The following is a 22,726-nucleotide window of genomic DNA, read 5'->3' as shown; positions in this document are numbered from 1 at the left end:
TCTCTCCTTTTTTGGAAGGGGGGGAGGGGGAGGCGGGGAGACTGCCCCGGAACTCACGATCCTCTTGCTTCCACCTCCTGGGTGCTGGGATTAATGAAGTGCCATCACCACACCTGGCCTTTGTTCTTAAGACTTTTATTCTGCTCCCTTTCCTTTTCTCTCTTCCTCCCTCCTCCTTATTCTGGCCCAAATGCAGCTTGGAAATGTTTGTCACAGGAGAAAGCACTGACCTCAAGATGGGACATATATACCATGGAATATCATACCGTCAGGCGGACTTTTAACCTCAATCCTCACTCAGATCTGACTACTGAGTAGCTAGGATTACAGGTGTGAGCCACGTACTAATTTTATATGTCTTTTAAAAATTCTATTGTGCTGGGCACCTGTGATCCTAGCTACTCAGGAGGCTGAGATCTGAGGATTGGGGTTTGAAGCCAGTCTGGGCAGGAAAATCCATGAGACTTATATCTCCAGGTAGCCACCAGAAAACTGGAAGTGGTACTGTGGCTCACTGTGGTAGAGCACTAGCCTTGAGCAAAAGAGCTCAGGGACAGTGCCCTGGTCGTTCAAGCCAATCAAAAAAAAGCACATTTTAATTATAAAGGTAATATACGGTTACGTAAGTCACGTTGTAAGGCCATGCATAGGGCTTTGCTTTTCAATCTAATTTGCCTATCTTTATCTTTTGATTGGCAAATTTCAAACATTCAGTTTAGTAATTCCTGCATTTTGTTGTTTTGTATGTTTGATTCTTCCTTACTCTGATTCAGTCTTTCCCATAATTTCATGGTTGTGTTTATTTTCATCTTCTCTGAGTAGGTTTATTTAAAGTATCTTCTGTAGTGTTGGTTTAGTTATTTAGTTGGTGCCCCATTCTTACATCAGAACATTCTTATTATCAGAATGTTCTAAGTCATCTATCTTGTTTTCAAGCTCTGACTTTCTGATCCAGTCTACAGGAGAAGCTTTCAACTGAGTATTTATTTGCCAGTAAATAATAAAGTCCCACTCAAAAGCTTGCCCAACATTTCTGCCCAATCTGGCTTTGAACTGTGAATCTCAGATCTCAGCCTCCTGTGTAGTTAGGATTATAGGAGTGAGCTGCAAGTGCCTGGCTAGGCAGATTTCTTAAAACAAGAGGTACTAGGCTAGGTGGGTACCAGGCAAACAGAGACTTGGGATCACAATTAATGATACTCCTAAGTTCACATAACCAATTCTTTTTTTCTCAGATCCTGGGCACTGTCTCTAAGCTTTTTTTTTCCCTCAAGGCCAGAGCTCTGCTAATTAAGCTATAGCTCTACTTCTGACTTTTTGCTGGTTAACTGGAGGTAAGAGTCTCACGGATTTTCCTGCCTAGGCTGACTAAATTGCAATCTTTAAGATCTTAGCCTCCTGAACAAAGAGGATTTTATAGGTGCTCACTCCATATCTTTTAAAATGAGCTAAAGCCATGCTGGAGCCATGGAAGGTGGCATTATCTCTATCATACTGAACAGTACACAAACTTCCATCCTCTGAAAGAAGACATTCTATCTTCCAAGGCTGTTCACTATACAAATACTCTTGGAAATTACCGCCCAATCTCTCCTCACAAAATGCAAGAGTTCCAATGGAGTCTAAACCAAGCTTTATATTTTAAAAATACACTTAGTAATGAAATTTAGCACACATTAGTTGTATTTGTATACAACTAGGGAGGGGCTAAATTGTGGTATACATTCCATTCATTCCAGCAATGAGTGGCTGGGAAGGTGGCTCAGTAGTAGAGTGCTTGCCTTGCATGCATGAGGCCCTGGGTTTGATTCCTCCGAATCACATAAGCAGAAAAGGCCAGAAGTGGCACTGTGGCTCAAATGGTAGAGAGCTTGCCTTGAGCTGAAGAGCTGAGGGACAGCGCCCAGGCCCAGAGTTCAGATCCCACGACCAATCAACCAACCAACAAACAAAAAAAATTAGTAATGAGAAAACACCATAGTGAGTCATCATTAAAAGTATCCATTCATAAATTACTTTTATTTCTCATTAAATGAGCACAGAGTCATTAGCATATTAATAACAGATATGTTTATTATCACATATCCATCAGTGCGGCTTTCAATACCACTTGAAACATGCATATCATCCTAGAGACGATCAGTTTTCCAGTGCTTCTTATTTGATACACATTACTGCAAAGCCATTATAAATTACTGAGGAGGTATTTGGTTAAGACAAACAATAAATCATACTGCTAATACAAATCAACTCTTGTTACTGGACAAGAGTTTAATAGTATTTATCTGGTAATTCCTATGTTAACTGGAAAACATTATAGATGTATTGCCATAATTCTCTTTTTATATTGGTGCAATCTTGTATATTTTCTGTAGTTTTACAGTCATTATTGTAGCAGGTAGTTTGATGCAAGATTGTTCTCCGTATACAAAAATCCAACAAATATCTAAATATTTTAAATTAAACCAATTATCAATGAAAAACCCATGACACATAATTTTTTTTAAAAATCTGTTTTCTGAAAATTTTATACTTACTTACTCATGGCAGTAAAATAATTCTCTCAAATTAAGGCACTAATAGGGTAATGCAACTCCCACTGAAAGTGTTCTAAGAATAATTTACATTTCAAACAGTGCATACAATCCTTGTATGTTTGTTAAGTTAATGTCTTTATCACTTAAAACCATAAAGAAATACATTATACAATTACAGAAATGATGTACCCCACAAAATGCTCTTAAAGGTGGTTCTTTTGTACAGTTAGTTCCTAATGTTTCTAGTAGTAAAATAACTCAATATGGCTTGGCAAAATGCATAGATTAAATGTATTTTTTTTGTCTTTCCCATTTCCCTACCTACAAAATTGCAGAAACACATACAGTATTTTGTAAAGCATATGTAAGATATTTAATTTCCTTATCAAGTCCACCATAGGCAATCAACAGTAAGGCTTTTTAATTCTACAGTGAGGGCACTTAATTTCAAGTGATATCACTGCTTTCAGAAAATAGTTTTGTATAGTCTTGCAAGAGCACAAAAACTTAAGTCATTAAAAAAAAGGTCTCATTTTGAGATATTTTCTTTACTCCTTCCATGAGCTGATCTTGATAGTGATGGCATTCCACTTGAAAGTGAAAGTTCTTTCCTCTCATTCATGAGGAAAACTGTTCTATCATGACTGACAGGCATTTTCTTAGAAATTCAAAAGGCAGCACCTTTTAAAAAAATATATCTAGCTAAGCTTTTCCCCAATTGCATTACACAGTAATAATTAATCTAATCTACCTGTAGGCAAACCCGCCAAAAAATAAAAAATAAAAAGGAAACCTCAGTGTGCTTTTGTGCCAAAGCAAAGACAGAATGACAGCAATCTTAACCCTGAAGCCTGTGATATTTGTGTCAAAGAAATAGCCTGTCTGCTCTGCATGGTTAAAGAAGCATGGTTTATCAGGTAGCATCCCATGATTCCGTAAGGCAGTAGGTCAAGGTTAACTGTTGGGAGAAAAAAAAAAAGCTGTAATTTAAGAAACAGTTTATAAGAAACAAAAATCAGAGATTTACTTTTGGCTTAGTGGTAGAGCACATGGCTACCACACCAAAAAGCAGGAAGGTAAGTATATATTTTTTACATAAAACAATTAACAATTATATAAAATACCATTCTACAGAAATAAATTGACTAATGTGATAACCTAGAGTATTATGATAGATCAGGAACATAGAAAGAAATAAAGAAGACTTGGTTACTGATGGCAGAAAGTGATGGTAGCAAGATGACTTTAAGCCTGCTTGAAAGACATGGATGTCACTAGCAAAGAAGAAAATCAGTGTCAAGTCTCAGCTTCTAGATTCAAATGATTTAACTTAGATTACTTTTGATTTAAGGCTGGGAATATGGCTTAGTGGTAGAGTGCTTGCCTAGCATGCATGAAGCCCTGGGTTCAATTCCTCAGTACCACATAAACTGAAAAAGCCAGAAGTGGAGCTGTGGCTCAAATGGTAGAGCACTTGCCTTGAGCAAAAAGAAGCTCATGGACAGTGCCCAGGCTCTGAGTTCAAGCCCCAGGAATGGAAAAATAAATAAATAAATAAAGTTTACACTGAGAAAAAAACAAGACTTTAGAATTGGGAAAAAAAATGTTCCAAAATCTTGAGAAAGTTGCTTAGTTTCTTTGGGCTTCATTTATTCATATGTAAAGTGAGAACATAATGAGATATGATTGCCCCAAAGAAAGAATTTAATCACGTCTAGTAGATGTTTGTTATAGAATATAAGATTTTTGGAAAAAAATTCCATTTAAAAAAAAAAAGGGAGGACTTAACTGGGAAGCTTCTAATTTTTTTTAAAATAAGTTTTTTTTTATTGTGAAAATACAGAGGGGTTACAATTACATGAGCAAGGTAATGAGTACATTTCTTATCAAGCATTGTTGCCTCCTCCTTTGTTTTTCCCCTACCATCCTTGCCCTCCCACCTCCACGACTACATTCCTCATCCCCTCCCACATTTAAATTGTAAAGTTCATTTTTCAACATAGCATCTTGTACATCTCATTGTTGCAATGGGTCCACCTGTATCCCTATTTAAACAATTTGTTTATTCCCGTCCCCTCCCCAAATTATACCAACATCAAATACAGTGAAAACAGGGGTTATACCGTGGGGGAGGGACATACAAAGCAACAAAAAAAATCACCCTATAAATACATTAGAAACACTAGCAAGAAAGAAAAAGCCACTTGTGTCCTTATCTTGGAGTTCATTTTGCCTAACATCATTTTATCTGACCTTTTCTGCTTGTCTCAGACATATAATTTTGTATTCATTAAAAATACCAAGTAAGCCAGGCACCGGCGGCTCACACCTGTAATCCGAGCTACTCAGGAGGTTGAGATCTGAGGATCGAAGTTCAGAGCCAGCCTGGGAAAGAACATCTGTGAGATTTTTACCTCCAATTAATCACCAGAAAACCAGAAGTGGCACTGTGGCTTAAGTGGTAGAGCGCTAGTCCAGAGCTGAAGAGCATAGGGACAGTGCCCAGAGTTCAAGCCCCACGACAAAAAACCAAAACCAAAACCAAACAAAATTTAAAAAAAAAAAGTGCTTTTGATTTGCCCAAAAACAACAAGCAAAAACACATGCCAGTTAAGCTCAAAATAACACAAAGTTGAAGAAAGTTTTATATGAATACAGATTCATTTGAAAAAGATGTAGCCAGGCACTGGGGGCTGATGCCTATAATCTTAGCTACTTAAGAGGCTGAGATGTGAGGATCGTGGGTTGAAGCCGGCCTAGGCAGGAAAGTCCATAGGGTCTTATCTAGCCTTCAGCAAAAAGAAGCTCAGGGACAGCACCTAGCCCCTTTGTTCAAGCCCCAAGACCAGCAAAAAAGAAAAAAAGAAAAAGATCTACACTATCAGTTGGTTAAATCAGTAAGACCTAAATATATTCTTGAACTTCTAATCCTTCTGCCTTTGCTTCTCTGTTACTGACAATTGGAAGCAAAAACTACCAGCTTCAGGTAGATATATGACTTCAATAGATATTATCTAGTCATTTTTCACATTTTACTAAAAGGGTCCATTTTGGTCCTTACCTAGTTTTTCCAGATGTATTTTTGACCACTTTACGAAAAGACTGATTTGCAGTGGATCTTGTAGAAAGCGTTCGAGGTGAGGCACGAACAAAACCAGATGGTGGATTTTTAGGGATTTTCTTTACTAAATGAGTTACCCATTTTTTCTGTTCATCCTGAGAACATGCTAGCAGCAGCATATCTCTTGCTGATGTTACATCATAACTTACTATATTTAAAAAACAAAAGCATAATTAAGACCATAAAATATACATAAAATCAAACCTATAAAATGAGTAATTTTGTCAGTTCTTACAAAACAAGTTCTTAAAATATCTGCTATGCTTAATCATCCTTGGGCAATATCCCTTTCTTTTTAACTAACACTTCAAAATTTAAAACAAAAAACTAAATCAGGGGCTAGGAATGTGTCTTAGTAGTAGAGTGCTTGCCTAGCATGCCATGAAGCACAGGATTCAATTCCTCAGTACCACATAAACAGAAAAAGCTGAAGTGGTGCTGTGGCTCAAGTGGTAGAGTAAAAGAAGCTCTGAGACAGTACCCAAGCCCTGAGTTCAAACTCCAGGGCTTGCAAAAACAACAACAAACAAAACACAAACACAAACAAACAAAAACTAAACCAATAATCATAAATAAAAAAGTAAAACCAGAAATACAAAAGTTAAATGTTTTCACAATATGTAAGTTTCTTATGTTAGCTAGACTCTATTTTCTTCAAGCCTCTGACTAACTGGAATACATTTTTGTCTATGATACAGCATAATGGTGAAGGCAGAGAAAGCCAGGCAAAAGAAAAAATTCAAAGGAGGAGCTGGGTGCCAGTGGCTTCTGCCTCTAATCCTACTCAGGAGACCAAAATCTGAGAATTGCAGTTTGAAACCAGCCAGAGCAGAAAGTCCATGAGACTCTTATCTAAAATTAACCAACAAAAATCTGGGAAGTAAGGCCTGTGGCTTAAGTGGTAGAGTACTATCCTTGAGCACAAAAGCTCAGGAACAGCACCCAGACCCTGAGTTCAAGCCCCAGGACTGGCACAAAGAAAACTTCAAAGGAGGAATAATGGTGGAACTCACTGATAACTCTTCTCTTAAACTAATTTCCCAGTGACATAGTTTTAAATGTGTGTGTGTGTGTGTGTGGGGAAGGGCGTGTCTCTGTGTGTGTGTGTGTGTGTGTGTGTTGGTCCTGAGGCTTGAAGTTAGGGCCTGTGGTTCAAGTGATAGAGTGTTAGCCTTGAGCACAAGAGCCCAGGGACAACACCCAGACTCTGAGTTCAAGCCCCAGGACTGGTGTACACATGTGCACACACACACATAAAAATTTTATAAAAAGCTTCAAAGGAGGAAAACTTCAAAGAAAGAATAATGGTGGAAACTTACACCTCTTCTCTTAATTTCTCAGTGACAGTTTTTTTTGTTTTTTGTTTTTTGCAGATCATGGGGCCTGAACTCTGGGCCTGGGTGCAGTCCCTCAGCTCTTCAGCTCAAGGCTAGCGCTCTACCACTGGAGTCACAGCGCCACTTCCAGCTTTTTCTGCTTATGTGGTGCTGAGGAATCGAACCCAGAGCCTCAGGCATGCGAGGCAAGCACTCTACCACTGAGCCACCTTCCCAGCCCTCAGTGACAGTTTTTTCTGTGTGTGTGTGCATGTGCGTGTGTGTGCATGTGTGTGCGTGTGCGTGTGTGTGTTTTACCTGGGCAATCTTTGAACCATGATCCTCAAATCTCAGACTCCTGAGTAGTCTCCTAGGATTACTGACATGAGCCACTGGTGCTTGGCTGTTTTTTTTTTTTCTGGCCATGGCGCTTGTACCTTTTGGGCCTGAGTGCTGTCCCTCAGCTCTTCAGCTCAAGGACAGCACTGTACCACTTGAGCCACAGTGCCACTTCCAGTTTTCTGGAGATAAGTGTCTCACGGACTTTCGTGCCCAGGCTGGCTTTGAACTGCGATCCTCAGATCTCAGCCTCCTGAGAAGCTATGATTAAACTGGCACCCAGCTTCCGGCTTAGTTTTTTGTTTTTAAAATGGTTCTCTTAAAAAACAAACAAAAAACCCAATGTGTCAAATGCTGGTAGTTCAAGCCAGTAATCCTAGCTAGTTGTGAAGGTGAGAATGCAAATTTCAGTTTGAAGCTAGCCTGGGCAGAAAAGTCCAAAGACTCCCATTTCTAATTAACCAGCAAATGTTGCATTGGAGATATGGTTCAAATAGTAGACAGAAGCTAGGCACTGGTGGCTAATGCCTGAAATCCTAGCTACTCAGGAGGCTGAGATCTGAGGATCACAGTTCAAAGAGTTCAAGCCCCACAACCAACAAAAAATAAAGTAGAGCACATGCATTACATACATATATACATACATGTGTGCATACATGTATTCATACATAAAATTATGTGCATGATAAAATTGCTTCATGTTGTTTCATTAGTATCAAAATATCGTATCTTATAACCTACTTGTTCAACTTAGTATAGAAATTATTACACTTGAAAAAGGTATTTTACTAGAACTTAACTTTGTTATAAGCTGTAAAAAATGATGATACCTTACCTTTACATGGAGAAATTAAGTCCTCTTTCTTATCTAAGTGATCTCTGTGGCACTTAACATGGCATCTTCGACATTCCAGGGCAGGGGGTGGCTTAAAAACATGCCAGAGAGGTTTGGCACAGGCCTCACAGTTGGCAGGAAAGTGGTAGAGTGTAGGAATGAACTCATGGCCTTTGTGATTTTGGAAATTAGTTTTTTCAGCTTGTTGTACAGGTTCCATTTCTACTTCCTTTCTACATTCTCCTTCATTTGCATATAGTATCTACATTAAAAATTGTCAAGGAAAAGAATATTAAAATAAGAACTTGATCTGTGAATAATGGTTTTATATGCAGAAAAACACCGGTATCTTTTATGTTACTTCACAAAAAAAATTCATATTAGGTAAAAGATACTTTAGAAATATAATCTCAGACTTTTACCTGGAATATTTTAGGAATTTCTTCAGTTTCAGCTCTGTACACATCTCCTTGGGTTACAGGTCGAACATGAAACAATTTACTAAGACAAAATAAATACAAGCAATTACGAAAACTCATAATGGAAAATGACAGACATTTCACTGAAGAGGACACAGAAGTAGCAAGCTCATGAAAAGATATTCAAAGTCTCTCATCATTAGGAATATAAATTAAATCCACTCTAGAGCTATCAGCATTTTGAAAACAGAAACAGTAATCCCATCAAATGCCAGTAAGGATGAACAGAATCTCTGGGCCTGCACACTGTCCCTCAGCACTTCAGCTCAAGACTAGTGTTCTACCACTTGAGCCACTTCCAGTTTTCTGAGTGGTTTACTAGAATCTCACGACTTTCATGCCAGTCTGGCTTTGAACCGCCATCCTAAGATCTCAGCCTCCTGATTAGCAAGGATTATAAGCATGAGCCACAGGCACTCGGCTATATTTTTTTCTTTGTATTGATCCTGGGGCTTGAACTCAGGGTCTTGCTGTCTGAGCTTTTTTGCTCAAGGCAAGCACACTATCACTTTGACTCCACTTTGGCTTTTTTGGAGACAAAAGTCTCACAGGCTTTCCTGCCCAAGGTGGTTTCAAACTGTGATTCTCAGATCTCAGACTCCTGAGTAGCTAGGATTACAGGTATAAGCCACTAGTGCCTGGTTTTGTTGCATTTTATTTCTTCTACTACTAGTTTTTATGTAGAACTAAATATAGAACATATCTTTATGTAAATTGTAGCATCTATGGTAAGTTTTAGAAAGCATACAAGTGGAAAAAACATGTCATTATTGAGGTATTACTAAAAAAAGAACAGATATGTTTATGTTCCCAATTTAAACTATTGATGTCATGCTGATGACGAAAGAGTACTTTTTTATATGCTCTCTGAACTCCCCAATAATTGAAATTAAAGTGTCCATTTTCACATTTTATTAAGATTTCATAGAAAATTATTATTTAGCCAGGCACTGGTAGCTCACTCTGTAATCCTGGCTACTCAGTAGGTTAAGACCTAGAGAACTGAGGTTCAAAGCTAGACTGGGCAGGAAAATTCCTGAGAATACCTATCTAGTTAAGCAGCAAAATGCTGGATGTGGCTCAAGTGGTAAAATGCCAGCTATGAACAAATAAGCTGTGTGTGTGAGGCCCTGACATCAAGTTCCAGTACTGGCTCAATCAATAAATTAGTGAATAAATAAAAGTTAACTTTTCTTAAGAAAAACAGATATGTAGGTAACATTGTTTAAACAACACAAAATGTAAAATAATTACAAGTCAAAAGCTAATTATTACAAGTTAAAGTCAAACACCACTTACTCTATATCTAATACCATAGATGGATTGGATTGTTCCTTATCTTGTTCATCATTATAGAATAGAATTTTCTTGCTGCTTACAACAACATACTGAAATGAAAAGAAAGGCAAGGAGAATTACAAAAGCAATGAATGCTAACTTGATTTAAAATGGTAATATATTTGCCATGTATATAGAGAGTACATTGTATTAATTTAAATCAATATTAACAATATAGCAATGAGTGCAAACTATGTTTCAAAGTAAAATACATAACAAAATGTCAGAAAAAAACACTAAGCTGATAGTACCTGTTTCTTCCAGCCATATCTTTTGATGTTTCCTCTATTTGGTACAGAAAGCCAACCTTCAATTCTTGACTCTAGGACAAAGTATATACAGTAATGAGTCATAAATTGTAACCAAAGGAAAAACCATTACAAGTTGTCTGTCAGCATGCAGCAACAGGCAATTTGAAACAGCTAAATAAATAATTTGCTCTTTCATGCTTGAATCACACAAATCAACTTTAATGGCCATACAAATATTGCAGAAAAAAATCTCAAGCTATATTCCCCGTAAAATTAACATTTACTACTCAATTACAAAAGTATGAAGTAACAATTTCTTAAGAGCCAGGCAAGACTTGAATGGACTGCAGCTTAAATAATATAGAAGACTTGAAGTATCACTTAACATTCATAGAAAATACTAAGCAAAAGAAACCCCAAAAAACAAATATGCAGCAAGTGGAACAAATCATAGCCATGATTTACACAAGAAAGAGCAAGCAAAAGTACAGAAGTATCCTATTACTCACAGAAGACAAGAATAGAAGATAAATAAATAAGGAATGCAGGCAGAATCAACTAGATATAAAGAATAAAAGACAAGCATTTTATTTGTTTTCTCAGGACAATATTCTGTTAAAATTTTTGGTAAAACAAAGACTCAAAAAACAGTTTCAAAGGGAAGGGGTAATGCATTTAATAGGCAAGTCCAAGTCCAATTATTATCATTATTATTATTTTTGTCGGTCGTGGGGCTTAACTCTGGGCCTGAGCGCTGTCCCTCAGCTCTTCAGCTCAAGGCTAGCACCCTACCACTTGAGCTACAGCGCCACTTCTGGTTTTCTGGTAGTTTATTGGAGATAGGAGTTTCATGGACTTTCTTGCCCGGGCTGGCTTTGAACTGCGATCCTCAGATCTCAGCCTCCTGAGTAGCTAGGATTACAGGCATGAGCCACCGGCGCCCGGTTCCAATTATAATTCTTTACAAGTCATTTGTCATCTTCTAATATTTGAACAAGTTTGTATACATCATAAATTCTTCAATTGTATTCATCATGGCCTTTTATAAGAAATATCATTACTGTTTAAATACAACTAGTGCTTACAGAAATATCTGAAGGATAAAAATATTCCACTATCAAGATGGAGATACGAAAATTCAAATTAAGTTCTGTATCTTATATTGAAAATATGAAAATATGAAAAACTAGAAAGGTAACCAAATTTAAAGTATGTTATTATGTCTGATTATATTATGGTCTTCACGATGATCCTAATGGGAATCTATAGTAGCTTTCTCATACATAGGTCAAGCTGACTTAGAACTCTCTGTTGTAGGTCAAAAACCAGAAGTGGATGGGATGGGAATGTGGCTTAGTACTAGAGGCCTGTCTAGCACACATGAAGCCCTGGTTCAATTCCTCAGTACCATAATAAACAGAAAAGGCTAAGAAGTAGCTTTGTGGCTCAAGTGACAGAGTGTTAGACTTAAGAAAAAGAAGGTCAGGGGAAAAAAAAAAAAAGAAGAAGAAAAAGCTCAGGGACAGAGCCAGGCCTTGAATTCAAGCCCCAGAACTGGCAAAACAAACAAAAATAAAAACCCAGAAGTGGAGATGTGGCTCAAAGTAGAATACTAGCCTTGAGCAAAAGAGCTCAGGGACAGAGCCCACACCCTAAGTTCAAGCCCCACAACTGCAAAAAAAGAAAAAAGAAAGAAAGAAATACATTTCTTCTGGGCACTGTGGCTTGCGCCTATAATCCTAGCTACTTAAGAGTCTGAGATGTGAGAATTGTGGTTCATAGACAGCCCAGGCAGAAAAATCTAACAGACCCCCCGCCCCCCGCAACCTTTTGTTTTCCTGGTCCCAGAGTTTGAACTCAAGGTGCTGTCCTTGTGCTGTCCCTGTCCCTCTACCACTTGAGCCCCAATGCCACTTTGGGCTTTTCTGAGTAGTTTATTGGAGATAAAATTCTCCCAGACTTTCCTGAGCAGGCTGGTTTTGAACCATTACCCTCCCAGCATCCTGAGTAGCTAGGATTTTATGTGTGAATCACCACAGTGCCTGGCCAAGAGACTACCAGCTCCAATTAACTAGCAAAATGTGGGAAGTGGAATATGGCTCAAGTGGTACAATGCCAGACTTGAGTGAAAAAAGCTTGAATTCAGGGCCACACCAAAAGCAAGCACATTTCTTAGTTTTAACCATAAGAATATATAAAGCATCAAATAACTGGTAGCCACAAAAACATGTATAAAATTTTTGTTTTATATTTTCTTTTGTCAGTCATGGGGCTTGAACTCTGGGGTTTGGTGCTGTCCTTGAGTTCTTTAGCTCAAAGCAAGAGCTCTACCACTTGAGCCACAGCACCACTCTGGTTTTCTGTTGGTTAATTGGAGATCAGAGTCTCACGGACTTTCCTGCCCGGGCTGGCTTTGAACGGCGATCCTCAGATCTCAGCTTCCTGAATAGCTAGGATTACAGGCGTGAAACAACAGCACCCGGCACAATTTTTTTTATAAATATGAGAGGTTGGAACATGGATTTAGGTGGCTTGAAATGAGTTTATTAAACTTTTTTTTTGTGCAATACAGTTTCTTACATCCATTTTAATAATAACCTAAAATTGCTTCTGATTGTTGTATTCTGTAAAATGCACCTAATATACAACACCATGATAGGTTTTATCTATCAAAATTTCTTCTTAAAAATCCTTGCACTAAATGACTAAATAAAAAAGCAATTTTTGTATATCAAAGCAAACTTGCGCTGAAAGAATAGAATTTTTTTTTTACCTGGAAGGTTTCCATCAGTTTCATCAGCACTAGGGAAACTAGCAACACTAGTAGAATCGGAAAGGTCCAATAGTTTAGCACGTAACTGTTCAATATCACTCTCTTTGCTTGCCAGCTGCATCTGAAGCTCATTCTTATGTGTACATTCCTCTACCAATTGCTAGTTTTGAAAAAATATCAATATAATCAAGTTCAAATAACTTCCAATATTAAGAATTAACAAATGGGGGGGAGGATTGGGTGGGGGAGCAGAGGGAGGCTGGGAAGGGATGGGAAGGGGAAACAAAGGAGGAGGCTACAATGCTTGATAAGAAATGTACTCATTATCTTGCCCATTTAATTGTGACCCCTCTGTACAGTATGTTCACAATAAAAAATAAAAATTAAAAAAAATGTAAAAAAAGAATTAACAAATGCAAATAAGTAATCAAGCTATAGTAACTATAAGGCAACAGAGCATCTTTTTAGTTTTAGAAATAAAACATTCATATTAGAGTAAAAATGATAAAACTGGAAGCATGGCTCAGTTGGTAGAGCATTAGCCAATGAGCCAAAGCATCAGGTACTGAGTTTGAGCCCTGGTCTCTGACCAAAATGAAGAAAAAAAATAACTCTTAAAAAAAAAAAAAAAATATATATATATATATATATATATATATATATAAACTTTTAGTAAGGAAATCCAATACAAACAAAATAGGTAATAAGCTATATACAGTAATACTGATTTAATCCTAGCACACACACACACACACACACACACAGCCCTTACCGCCTGCATGTCATTCAGTTCCTTCTGATGTTTCACTACCATCTGGTTGAATTTTTCTCTCTCTTGGTTAAGTTCCAGCTGTAATTTTCTATTTTCCTTTTCTTTCTTTCTTAAATCTTGCGCATTAGCCTTCTTTCTATCAATTTTAAAATCTTTGCGATTCATTATTTCTGCCAGCTTGTTAACGGCCTATTCAAATATTAAAATATTAGTAAGGATCTATATTGTAGTTGTTTTATTTACTTATTTATTTTATGAAATATAAGAAAACAAACAAAAGTAGGAATAGTTGTCTTCAATTTTTCCCAGGTTATGAAAGGTTTGCCAGGAATATCTGGAGTGTAATTCTAAGTTGAATTAATGTAACAAATACAAATACTGTTCTCTTCCCAGGCCAAAACATAGTGCATGCAAGCTATGCCCTCCTTTCTCCTACTCATTCCAGACCTTCTCCTCCAGCAACTAGGTAGGTTAAGAGAGGTGCAGTGCCGGGCGCTGGTGGCTCACGCCTGTAATCCTAGCTACTCAGGAGGCTGAGATCTGAGGATCGTGGTTCAAAGCCAGCCCAGGCAGGAGAGACCGTGAGACTCCTATCTCCAATAAACCACCAGAAAACCGGAAGTGGCGCTGTAGCTCAAGTGGTAGAGCGCTCGCCTTGAGCTGAAGAGCTGAGGGACAGCTCCCAGGCCCAGAGTTCAAGCCCCACGACCGACAAAAAAAAAAAAAAAAAAAAGAGAGGTGCAGACTGCTTGTGGTCCAGAGACTGAATCCACCTAGTGAATTCAGGAGGCTGGGATCTGAGGATCAAAGTTCCAAGCAGTTCGAAGCCAAACTGTGAGATTCTTATCTCCAAATAACCCACAGTGTTCCAGACCAGAATGGCCATGTGGCTCTGTTCGGATCAACAATGACTATCTCCTCCTGGTGGCACTTGGGGGCTTGTGGCAAAGTACAGCCCCTGGAAGTTCGGTGTGTGTGTGTGTGCGCCTGTGTCTGTGTGTGCCTGTGTCTGTGTGTGCCTGTGTCTGTGTGTCCCTAGCTTATCCATAAGATACTTGTGCCTCAATAATGTGAGTGCCAAAGGGATGGTGTGAGATGTCTGATGTCTGCTTAACACTGGGTAGGGTGTCCCTTTGCTTGAGGTTGACTAATTTGGAAAAAAATGGGGAAAAAAGCTGTGGTAAGAACAAGTATTGCCAGCACAGCAGGGAGTGGCATGAACAACCACATACCAGTCTCAACTGCATCTTATATCTACAGTTAATATGTAGTTCTCCAATTTAAATTTCCTCTAAAAATGTATTTTTTCAATACTAATTAGCAGAATATTTTATGCATATGAAAACTAGGATACACCAATGAAAGCTGGGATATAATTGGTAGCACATGCGACCACATTCCTTAAAGGACAATTAGGATTGGATAAGTAAAGCAAGAAATGATAAGAAGAAAAGCCAGGAATGACACTATAAGCAGAGAAAACAGTACATAGACAAAAAAAGCTGGATTTTTTCCCCCTCCCTTTGGACAAGTAGTTAAGCAGGAGACAAGGTACCCAACCTGACTAGGTCATCCAGGGACCCTTTTGAAAATAAAAAGTAATATATAACATGGTAGAGGCTAATCCCTTTACAAGAATGAAAAAAAGTACATTCAAAATGAGAATCTATGTTAAAACCATATAAGACTAGCTATACAAATAGTAATAACACCAAAAATTGTAGTAATTAATATTTGTGTGTGTGTGTGTGTGTGTGTGTGTGTGTGTGCGCGTGCGTGCGTGCGTGCATGTGCCCTGGTCCTAGGGCATTAACTTAGGGACTGGACTGGACACTGTGCCTGAGCCTTTTATGCTCAAGACTAGTACTCTAGCACACTTGAGCTGGAGTCCACTCACAGATTTTTCGGTAGAAATCAGAGATCAGAGCCTCACAAACTTTCTTACAGAAGCTGGCTTCAAACTGTGATACAGATTGTCAGCCTCTTGAGTAGCTAGGACTATGCATAAAACACCAGCACCTGGCTTTAATTTCTATGTTTTAAACATTAAGACCAATTTCTAAATGTGTAGTACTGGATCAAAGAGTAATGTGCATAAAATGTTCTATTCTTCTGGGCATCAGTGGCTCATGCCTATAATTCTAGCTATTCAGGAGGCTGAGATCTGAGGATCATGGTTCAAAGTCAGCCTGGGTAGGAAAGTCACGGGGAGTCTAAACATCAATTGACCACAAAAAAATATGGAAGTGGAGTTGTGGCTCAAGTGGCAGAGTATTATCCAGGCCCTGGATTGGCACAAAAGAAAGTTTTATTCTATGAATTCTTTATATAGTTTAATCCCCAAAATAATATAGGAACTTTCCCTATGTTTTGACTTGGGTATTATGTAAAATTTAAATCTCAGACTGACTGTCCAAAAGATAGCTTATAGTTTTAATTTTTATTTAAGGGTTTATTATTGTAGTTCAGTGTTTAACTAAACCTTTGAAGTCTGCATGTCTTAATTGCTTTATTACCATTGCATTTTTTAATTTTTGGTAGTGGGGCTTGAACTCTGGGCTTGGGCGCTATCCCTGCGCTCTTCAGCTCAAGCTGAGCGCTCTACCACGTGAGCCACAGCACCACTTCCGGTTTTCTAGTGGTTTATGGGAGGTAAGAGTCTCATGACCTTTCTTGCCCTGGCTGGCTTTGAACCGTGATCCTCAGATCTGAGTCTCCTGAGTAGCTAGGATTACAGGAATAAGCCACCAGTGTCCTGCTTGCATTTTTTCATATATATGTATACACACATATGTTAACTAAGCATTCTTCTCAATTTGCTTTCTTTCAACTTATGTTGTAAGATGCTCACTAACACTGAAGTGTTATGCAATAAAAGTAAATCTTAGGGTAGGGCAGATGGCTCAGTGGTAGAGTGCTTGCCTTGCATGCATAAGGCCCTGGGTTCGATTCCTCAGCACCACATAAGCAGAAAAAGCCGGAAGTGGCGCTGTGGCTCAAGTGGTAGAGCTCTTGCCTTGAGCTGAAGAGCTCAGGGATAGCACCCAGGCCCAGAGTCAAGCCCCATTACTGACAGCCCCCAACACCAAAAAAAAAAAAAAAAAGTAAATCTTTTTCATCATGATCTCATCTTGAAAAAAGGTAAATGAAATTTGCACTGAAGGAATTCAACATCTATGAAGTACATTTCTAAAAGACTATTGTAGGGGATTACATAAGCATTTAATTAAAAGAAAAAATTACTATAAAAATCATTTCGAGTTCTTAGTAAGCTATATGAACCACTCTGAAGAACGTGAGCTACTGGTAATGGGTAAAATGTTATGATGTCAACCGGTGGCTCACGCCTATAATCCTAGCTACTCAGGAGGCTGAGATCTGAGAATCATGGTTCAAAGCCAGACCAGGCAGGAAACTCCATGAGACTCTTCTCACCAATAAACCACTAGAAAATCGGAAGTGGCTCTGTGGCTCAAGTGGTAGAGCATTCGCCTTGAGCTGAAGAGCTGAGGGACAGCACCCAGGCCCAGAGTTCAAACTCCATGACTGACCAAAATATGATCTAGATGAATAAATACAAAGCAAAATGATAAATGTACTTCTATATTTTCTTATTTATTTCCAAATATTTCCTCTTGCATTCAGTTGTCTTCTATTTACTCATATATTCATAGTGTCAGTAATAGGATATCAAAGTAATTCAGGTCACATTTTTACTACATAAATTAGCTTTTTTAAAAGTAATTTTTTATTGAGATTAAGTGATCAGATAAATTTCACAGTATTGTCAGACAGTGATAGTTAAAGTTATAAACACACTGTATTTTCCCCTCTATTAGCTTTTTTAATTCAATTGAAATCCCATCTATACTTGATGGAAAAAGAGTTTACATTATCTGTTCTAATGAAAAGCTTGAACTTCTATGGCCTAAATTTTAGAGAAACCTGCTTAAGGAACAATTACTTTGCTTTTGGTGGCACTGAGGTTTGAATTCAGGACCTTGCACTTGCTAGTTTGGCACTCTTACCAGTTGAGCAATCCTTCCAGCCTTGTTTTTTGCTGGTTATTTTTGAGATAGGGTCTTACTTCCCACCTGGTTTGTGCCTGAGCCAAAATATGTCTAGTCTACATCAGGTTTCTGGTAATTGAACTTTTCATGATCTTCCCAATTTCATCCTTCCAAGTAGCTAGCTAGTTTTACAGGTATGAATCACTGGTGTTCAGCTAGAACTAATTACTTCTAAAATACATCATACTTAAGTATAAATCCAGGGAAAAGGTTGAGAGCATGTGTACCTGTGTTTTGAGGGTTCGTTCTGTACTGATAATCTTTTCAAAGGCAGCCTTAATGTTATTGATATCTTCCTCCTTCTTCAATTTATATTCTGTCAATAAATTGTAAATATATTACTATAAATAGTATTAAATTTACTTTCTAAAGACCAAAGTAAAAATATCTTCAATTATTCAGGCTATTATATACTCTATAGTAATTTTCAGTATGTTCATTAAGACAATTCTTAAATGACTACGAAATTATTTAATATATGAAAACAAGGTATTTTCAAAAACACACCACAAACAGAACTAGCTAAAAATTAATGACAGATTTTAAAACTAGTCTTTCAAAAAAACAAAAAAAAAACTACAGTCTTTCCCTCTTCCATTTTTGTGTATGTTCAGAGACACAGACTTGTTATTTTATCCCAGCTAGCCTCAAACTTGGTATCTTTCTGCCTTGGCTTCCCAAGTGCTGAAATTACAGTTGTGTGCCACAATGTCCAGTGCAGTATGTTTCTTTTTTTTTTTTTTTTAAAAAAGAAACCCTACATACCTTCTTCTGCGTTCCGCATATTTTCAGTTAGCTCTTCATTTTCTTTTCTCAGTAATTCAATATCTTTGGTTAGCATGCTATTTGTTTCTTCAAGCTAAACAAAGCACACAAAGGTTTATGCAGCCTCTTCACATATTTAGAGCTAAATCCTTGAACATAACATTTCACAGTTTTTATACATAAGGACAGGTCAGCCACTTGTCTACAGAAAATGAATTATTGCCATTTTACAACATGTGGATGTAATTAAGTTCTAAATACCTAAAAAAACCAATCAGTTTCCAAAAATTGTGTATGTCAATACATAGATACATATGTAACATACATACACAAAGACACATGGACATAAACACATTCAAGAAAAAAGGAGACTTAGAATGGAAAGTAGGAAATCTATACTGAGTTCTACCATTAATCTAGTATATGACTCTGGGCAAGCAATCAGCCTCAGTTTTTTTCAATTTAATAATGATAAAAATGACAATAAATATATTTACTAATTAGCTATTTTCAGTAATCTATTTGACCACTCTACGTATATTATTTTCATTTAATACTCGTAAGAATTATATGAAATGAGTATCAATTCTTGTGCTACAAGAATTCTTAGGGACAAAACTGAGATTTGACCTGAGATTGCTCATGCCATGCACAAAGCCACTTCCAAAGTAAAATATTCTCTAATTCTCCTTTTTGTCCTATGTTTCTAATAGAGGCTATGATAACACACACACACACACACACACACACACACACACCCCTACCTTTATAAGTATCTACAAAAATTGTCCTATGTTTCTAATAGAGGCTATGATAACACACACACACACACACACACACACACACACACACACACACACACACACACACACACACACACACACACACACACACACACACACACACACACACACACACACACACACACACACACACACACACACACACACACACACACCTTTATAAGTATCTACAAAAAATTTCTCATCCCCAAATGATTTTCTTGTTTTTCTTTTCTTTTTTTTTGTGTGTGTGTGTCAGTACTAGGGCTTGAACACAAGGCCTTGGTGCTATCTCTTAGCTTTTTCACTCAAGGCCAGCACTCCATCATATAAGCTAAATCTCCACTTCTCACTTTTTGCTGGTTAATTGGAGGTAAGAGTCTCATGGACTTTCCTGCCTGGGATGGCTCTGAACTGCAATTCTCAGATCTCAGAATTAGTTAGGATTACAGACATGAGCCACTGGTACCTGGCCCTAAATAATTCTTCTGAACTTCAGAGTTCTAGCTCATAGCTAGATGCCAGTGGCTCATGTCTGTAAGCCTCGCTACTTAAGAGGCTGAGCTCTGAAGATCACAGTTCAAAGCCAGCTTACACAAAAAATTCAGGGACTTCATTTCCAATTAGCTAGCAAAAAGCTGGACTAGAGTTGTGGCTCAAGTGCTAGACTACCATCTATGAGCAAAAAAAGCTAAGAGAGGTCCTGAGTTCAAACCCTAATACCAGTATATATGCATGCACATGAAAATATACACAGAATTCTGGCTTATATGATCAGTTTCAATGTAGTATTAAGTCAGCATAAAGCATTTCTTCACAAAAAAATAGAATACAATGGTCAAATAGACAAAAAACCCTCAATATACTCAACATATTAAGATTTCAATAATTAACAACTGTTTAATACACAAGTAAAGAATGATCATTATGTATAAAGATTAAGTAAATAAACATGGTCCCACTAAAACTTTAAAAATGTGACCTTTGAAGATGGGTTTTGAATTCACCAGGATTTGAATTCAGGGCCTTGAATTCACTCAGTATGTTTGATCAGCTGGTCATCTACCACCTGAACCATACCTTCAACCTGGCTTTTTTTTTTTTTTTTTTTTGGGTCCAGTTGTGGTGCCTGAACTCTGGGCCTGGGCCCTGTCCCTCAGCTCTTCAGCTCAAGGCTAGCGCTCTACCACTTGAGCCACAGCGCCACTTCCACTTTTTTTCTTTTTGCTTATGTGGTGCTGAGGAATCGAACCCAGGGCCTCATGCATGCAAGGCAAGCACTCTACCACTGAGCCACCTTCCCAGGCGCTTAGCCTGGCTTTTTGCTCATTATTTTGGAGATGGAGATTCTTGGACTTTTCTGCCTAAACTGATATAAATTATGATCCTCCAGATTTCAGTCTGCTGAGTAGTTAGGCTTATAGGAGTCAGGCACTTGCTCTTGGCTCAAAATGTGACCTGGTTTGATTTAAATCAATTTTACTCATAGAAGCAAGCTAAGTATGACACTTACCCGACTAACAGTATGATCTTTATCTGTAATCTCTTGTCTATTTCTTGAAGCAGCTTTCTTGCTTTCTTGAGTCAGTTCAAAATATTGTTCTTCCAGAAGTCCTCGAGCCAACTGCTCAGACTCAGCTTTTGTTTCTGCTAGATCCAACTGAGTAGAAAGAGTTTCTCTGCAACAGAATTTTAAAAGAAATGGATATAAACAAATTCAGTTCATTTTTCAAACTTAATCACATGGTTTAACACAACTATCTTTAAATGATAAAAAGAACTAAGTATTTTATCACTTAAACTTTAAACATACTTTCTATAAAAGTAATGATTTAACCTCTCACACCTTTTTCAAAGAAATTTGTTGCAGATTTGGAATGCAAATAAAAGGCACACTGGAAAAGCCACTGGCTGGTAAATTAGGAGAGCAGACCCAGATCCTTATCCATACCACCAATTTAGGACAAGGCAAGATTCTTAGATTTCTTGGAGCTCAATTTATTCAAGTAAACTGGAGTTCCATTTAGTCAAGTCAAACAAGATGGTTAAACTGAATTATCTGTGAGGTGCCTTTTAGATCTAAAATTTAATGAGATTATGAAGATATATACTTTTACAAACCACTATAAAATATGTAGGAATAGTCCTTCAAAATTATACTTTACCTGGGTACTGATAGCTCATGCTTGTAACCCTATTCAGGAAACTGAGATATGAGAATCAGAGCCAGCCTGAGGAGACAAATCCTAGATATTTCTATCTCCAAATAACCATCAAAAAACTGGAAGAGGGCTGGGAATGTGGCTTAGTGGTAGAGTGCTTGCCTACCATGCATGAAGCTCTGGGTTCAATTCCTCATTACCACATGAACAGAAAAGGCTGGAAGTGGTGCTGTGGCTCAAGTGATAGACTGCTAGCCTTGAGCAAAAGAAGAAGCTCAGGAAGCTGGGCACCAGTGGCTCACACCTGTAATCCTAGCTACTCAGTACGCCGAGATCTGAGGATCGTGGTTCGAAGCCAGCCCGGGCAGGAAAGTCCGTGAAACTCTTACCTCCAATAAAACCACAGAAAACCGGAAGTGGCGCTGTAGCTCAAGTGGCAGAGTGCTAGCCTTGAGCTGAAGAGCTGAGGGACAGTGCCCAGGCCCAGAGTTCAAGCCCCATGACTGACCAAAAAAAAAAAAAAAAAAAAAAAGCAGCAGCTCAGGAACAGAACCTAGGCCCTTAGTTCAAGCTCCAGAACTGCCCCCCCCCCAAAAAAAAAGTGGAAGAGGAATTATGGCACAAGTGCCTAAGCACCAGTTATGAGAGAAAAAGCCAAGTGAGAGTACAAGGCCTGAATTCAAGCCCCAGGACCAACAAAAACAGAAGGAAAAAAAAAAAGTCAGAAATCACTCATTATAAAAACAATTATGGGGCACCTAAAGGACTCAAAAAGGGTGAAATGGTGGCCAAAGATAAATTGTCAAAAAAGGTTCTTTTTTCATGTCCTGATTTCTAGGTTTTTGTTTTAGAAGACAGGGACACTAAAGGTGGCCATGTCATGATGGAGGAAGGGATTAGATTAATATAGCTACAGAAACAGACCAAGGAAGCTAAGACAAGGCAAAGATTCTTCCTTAGGGTCTTTTGTGAGAACATCATCCTGGGAGTATCTATACTTGGAACTTTTACCATCCAGAATTGGGAAAAAGTGAATTTCTAACTTTGTGGTACTTCATCATGCAGCCCTAGGAAAACAATAGGATAATAGTATAATTGGCAAGAAATACTATCAATGTTATAGCTATGAATAATAAGTTTTTTTTTTTTGGGGGTCAGTCGTGGGGCTTAAACTCTGGGCCTGGGC

General features: G+C 38.0%; 1 protein-coding gene across 1 annotated transcript in view; it reads right to left on the bottom strand.

Moving 5' to 3' along the window:
* Positions 1-1,991: 1,991 nt before the first annotated feature.
* Rock1 (Rho associated coiled-coil containing protein kinase 1) overlaps positions 1,992-22,726 on the bottom strand; it is a 118,723-nt gene continuing 97,988 nt past the window's right edge. The window contains exons 23-33 of the mRNA XM_070029464.1: positions 20,892-21,057; positions 18,597-18,690; positions 18,059-18,147; positions 13,762-13,950; positions 12,990-13,149; positions 10,217-10,287; positions 9,927-10,015; positions 8,571-8,649; positions 8,149-8,410; positions 5,599-5,806; positions 1,992-3,495 (exon numbers count right to left, since the gene is read on the bottom strand). Coding sequence (XP_069885565.1) covers positions 3,492-3,495; positions 5,599-5,806; positions 8,149-8,410; positions 8,571-8,649; positions 9,927-10,015; positions 10,217-10,287; positions 12,990-13,149; positions 13,762-13,950; positions 18,059-18,147; positions 18,597-18,690; positions 20,892-21,057 — 1,411 coding nt within the window. The 3' untranslated portion in view covers positions 1,992-3,491. The remainder of the gene's footprint in view (positions 3,496-5,598; positions 5,807-8,148; positions 8,411-8,570; positions 8,650-9,926; positions 10,016-10,216; positions 10,288-12,989; positions 13,150-13,761; positions 13,951-18,058; positions 18,148-18,596; positions 18,691-20,891; positions 21,058-22,726) is intronic.

The sequence above is a fragment of the Dipodomys merriami genome, unplaced genomic scaffold (assembly GCF_024711535.1).
Source record: "Dipodomys merriami isolate MVZ:Mamm:240054 unplaced genomic scaffold, mDipMer1.0.p SCAF_2, whole genome shotgun sequence".
Lineage (NCBI taxonomy): Eukaryota > Metazoa > Chordata > Mammalia > Rodentia > Heteromyidae > Dipodomys > Dipodomys merriami.
This window is presented reverse-complemented; position numbering and strand designations above follow the sequence as displayed.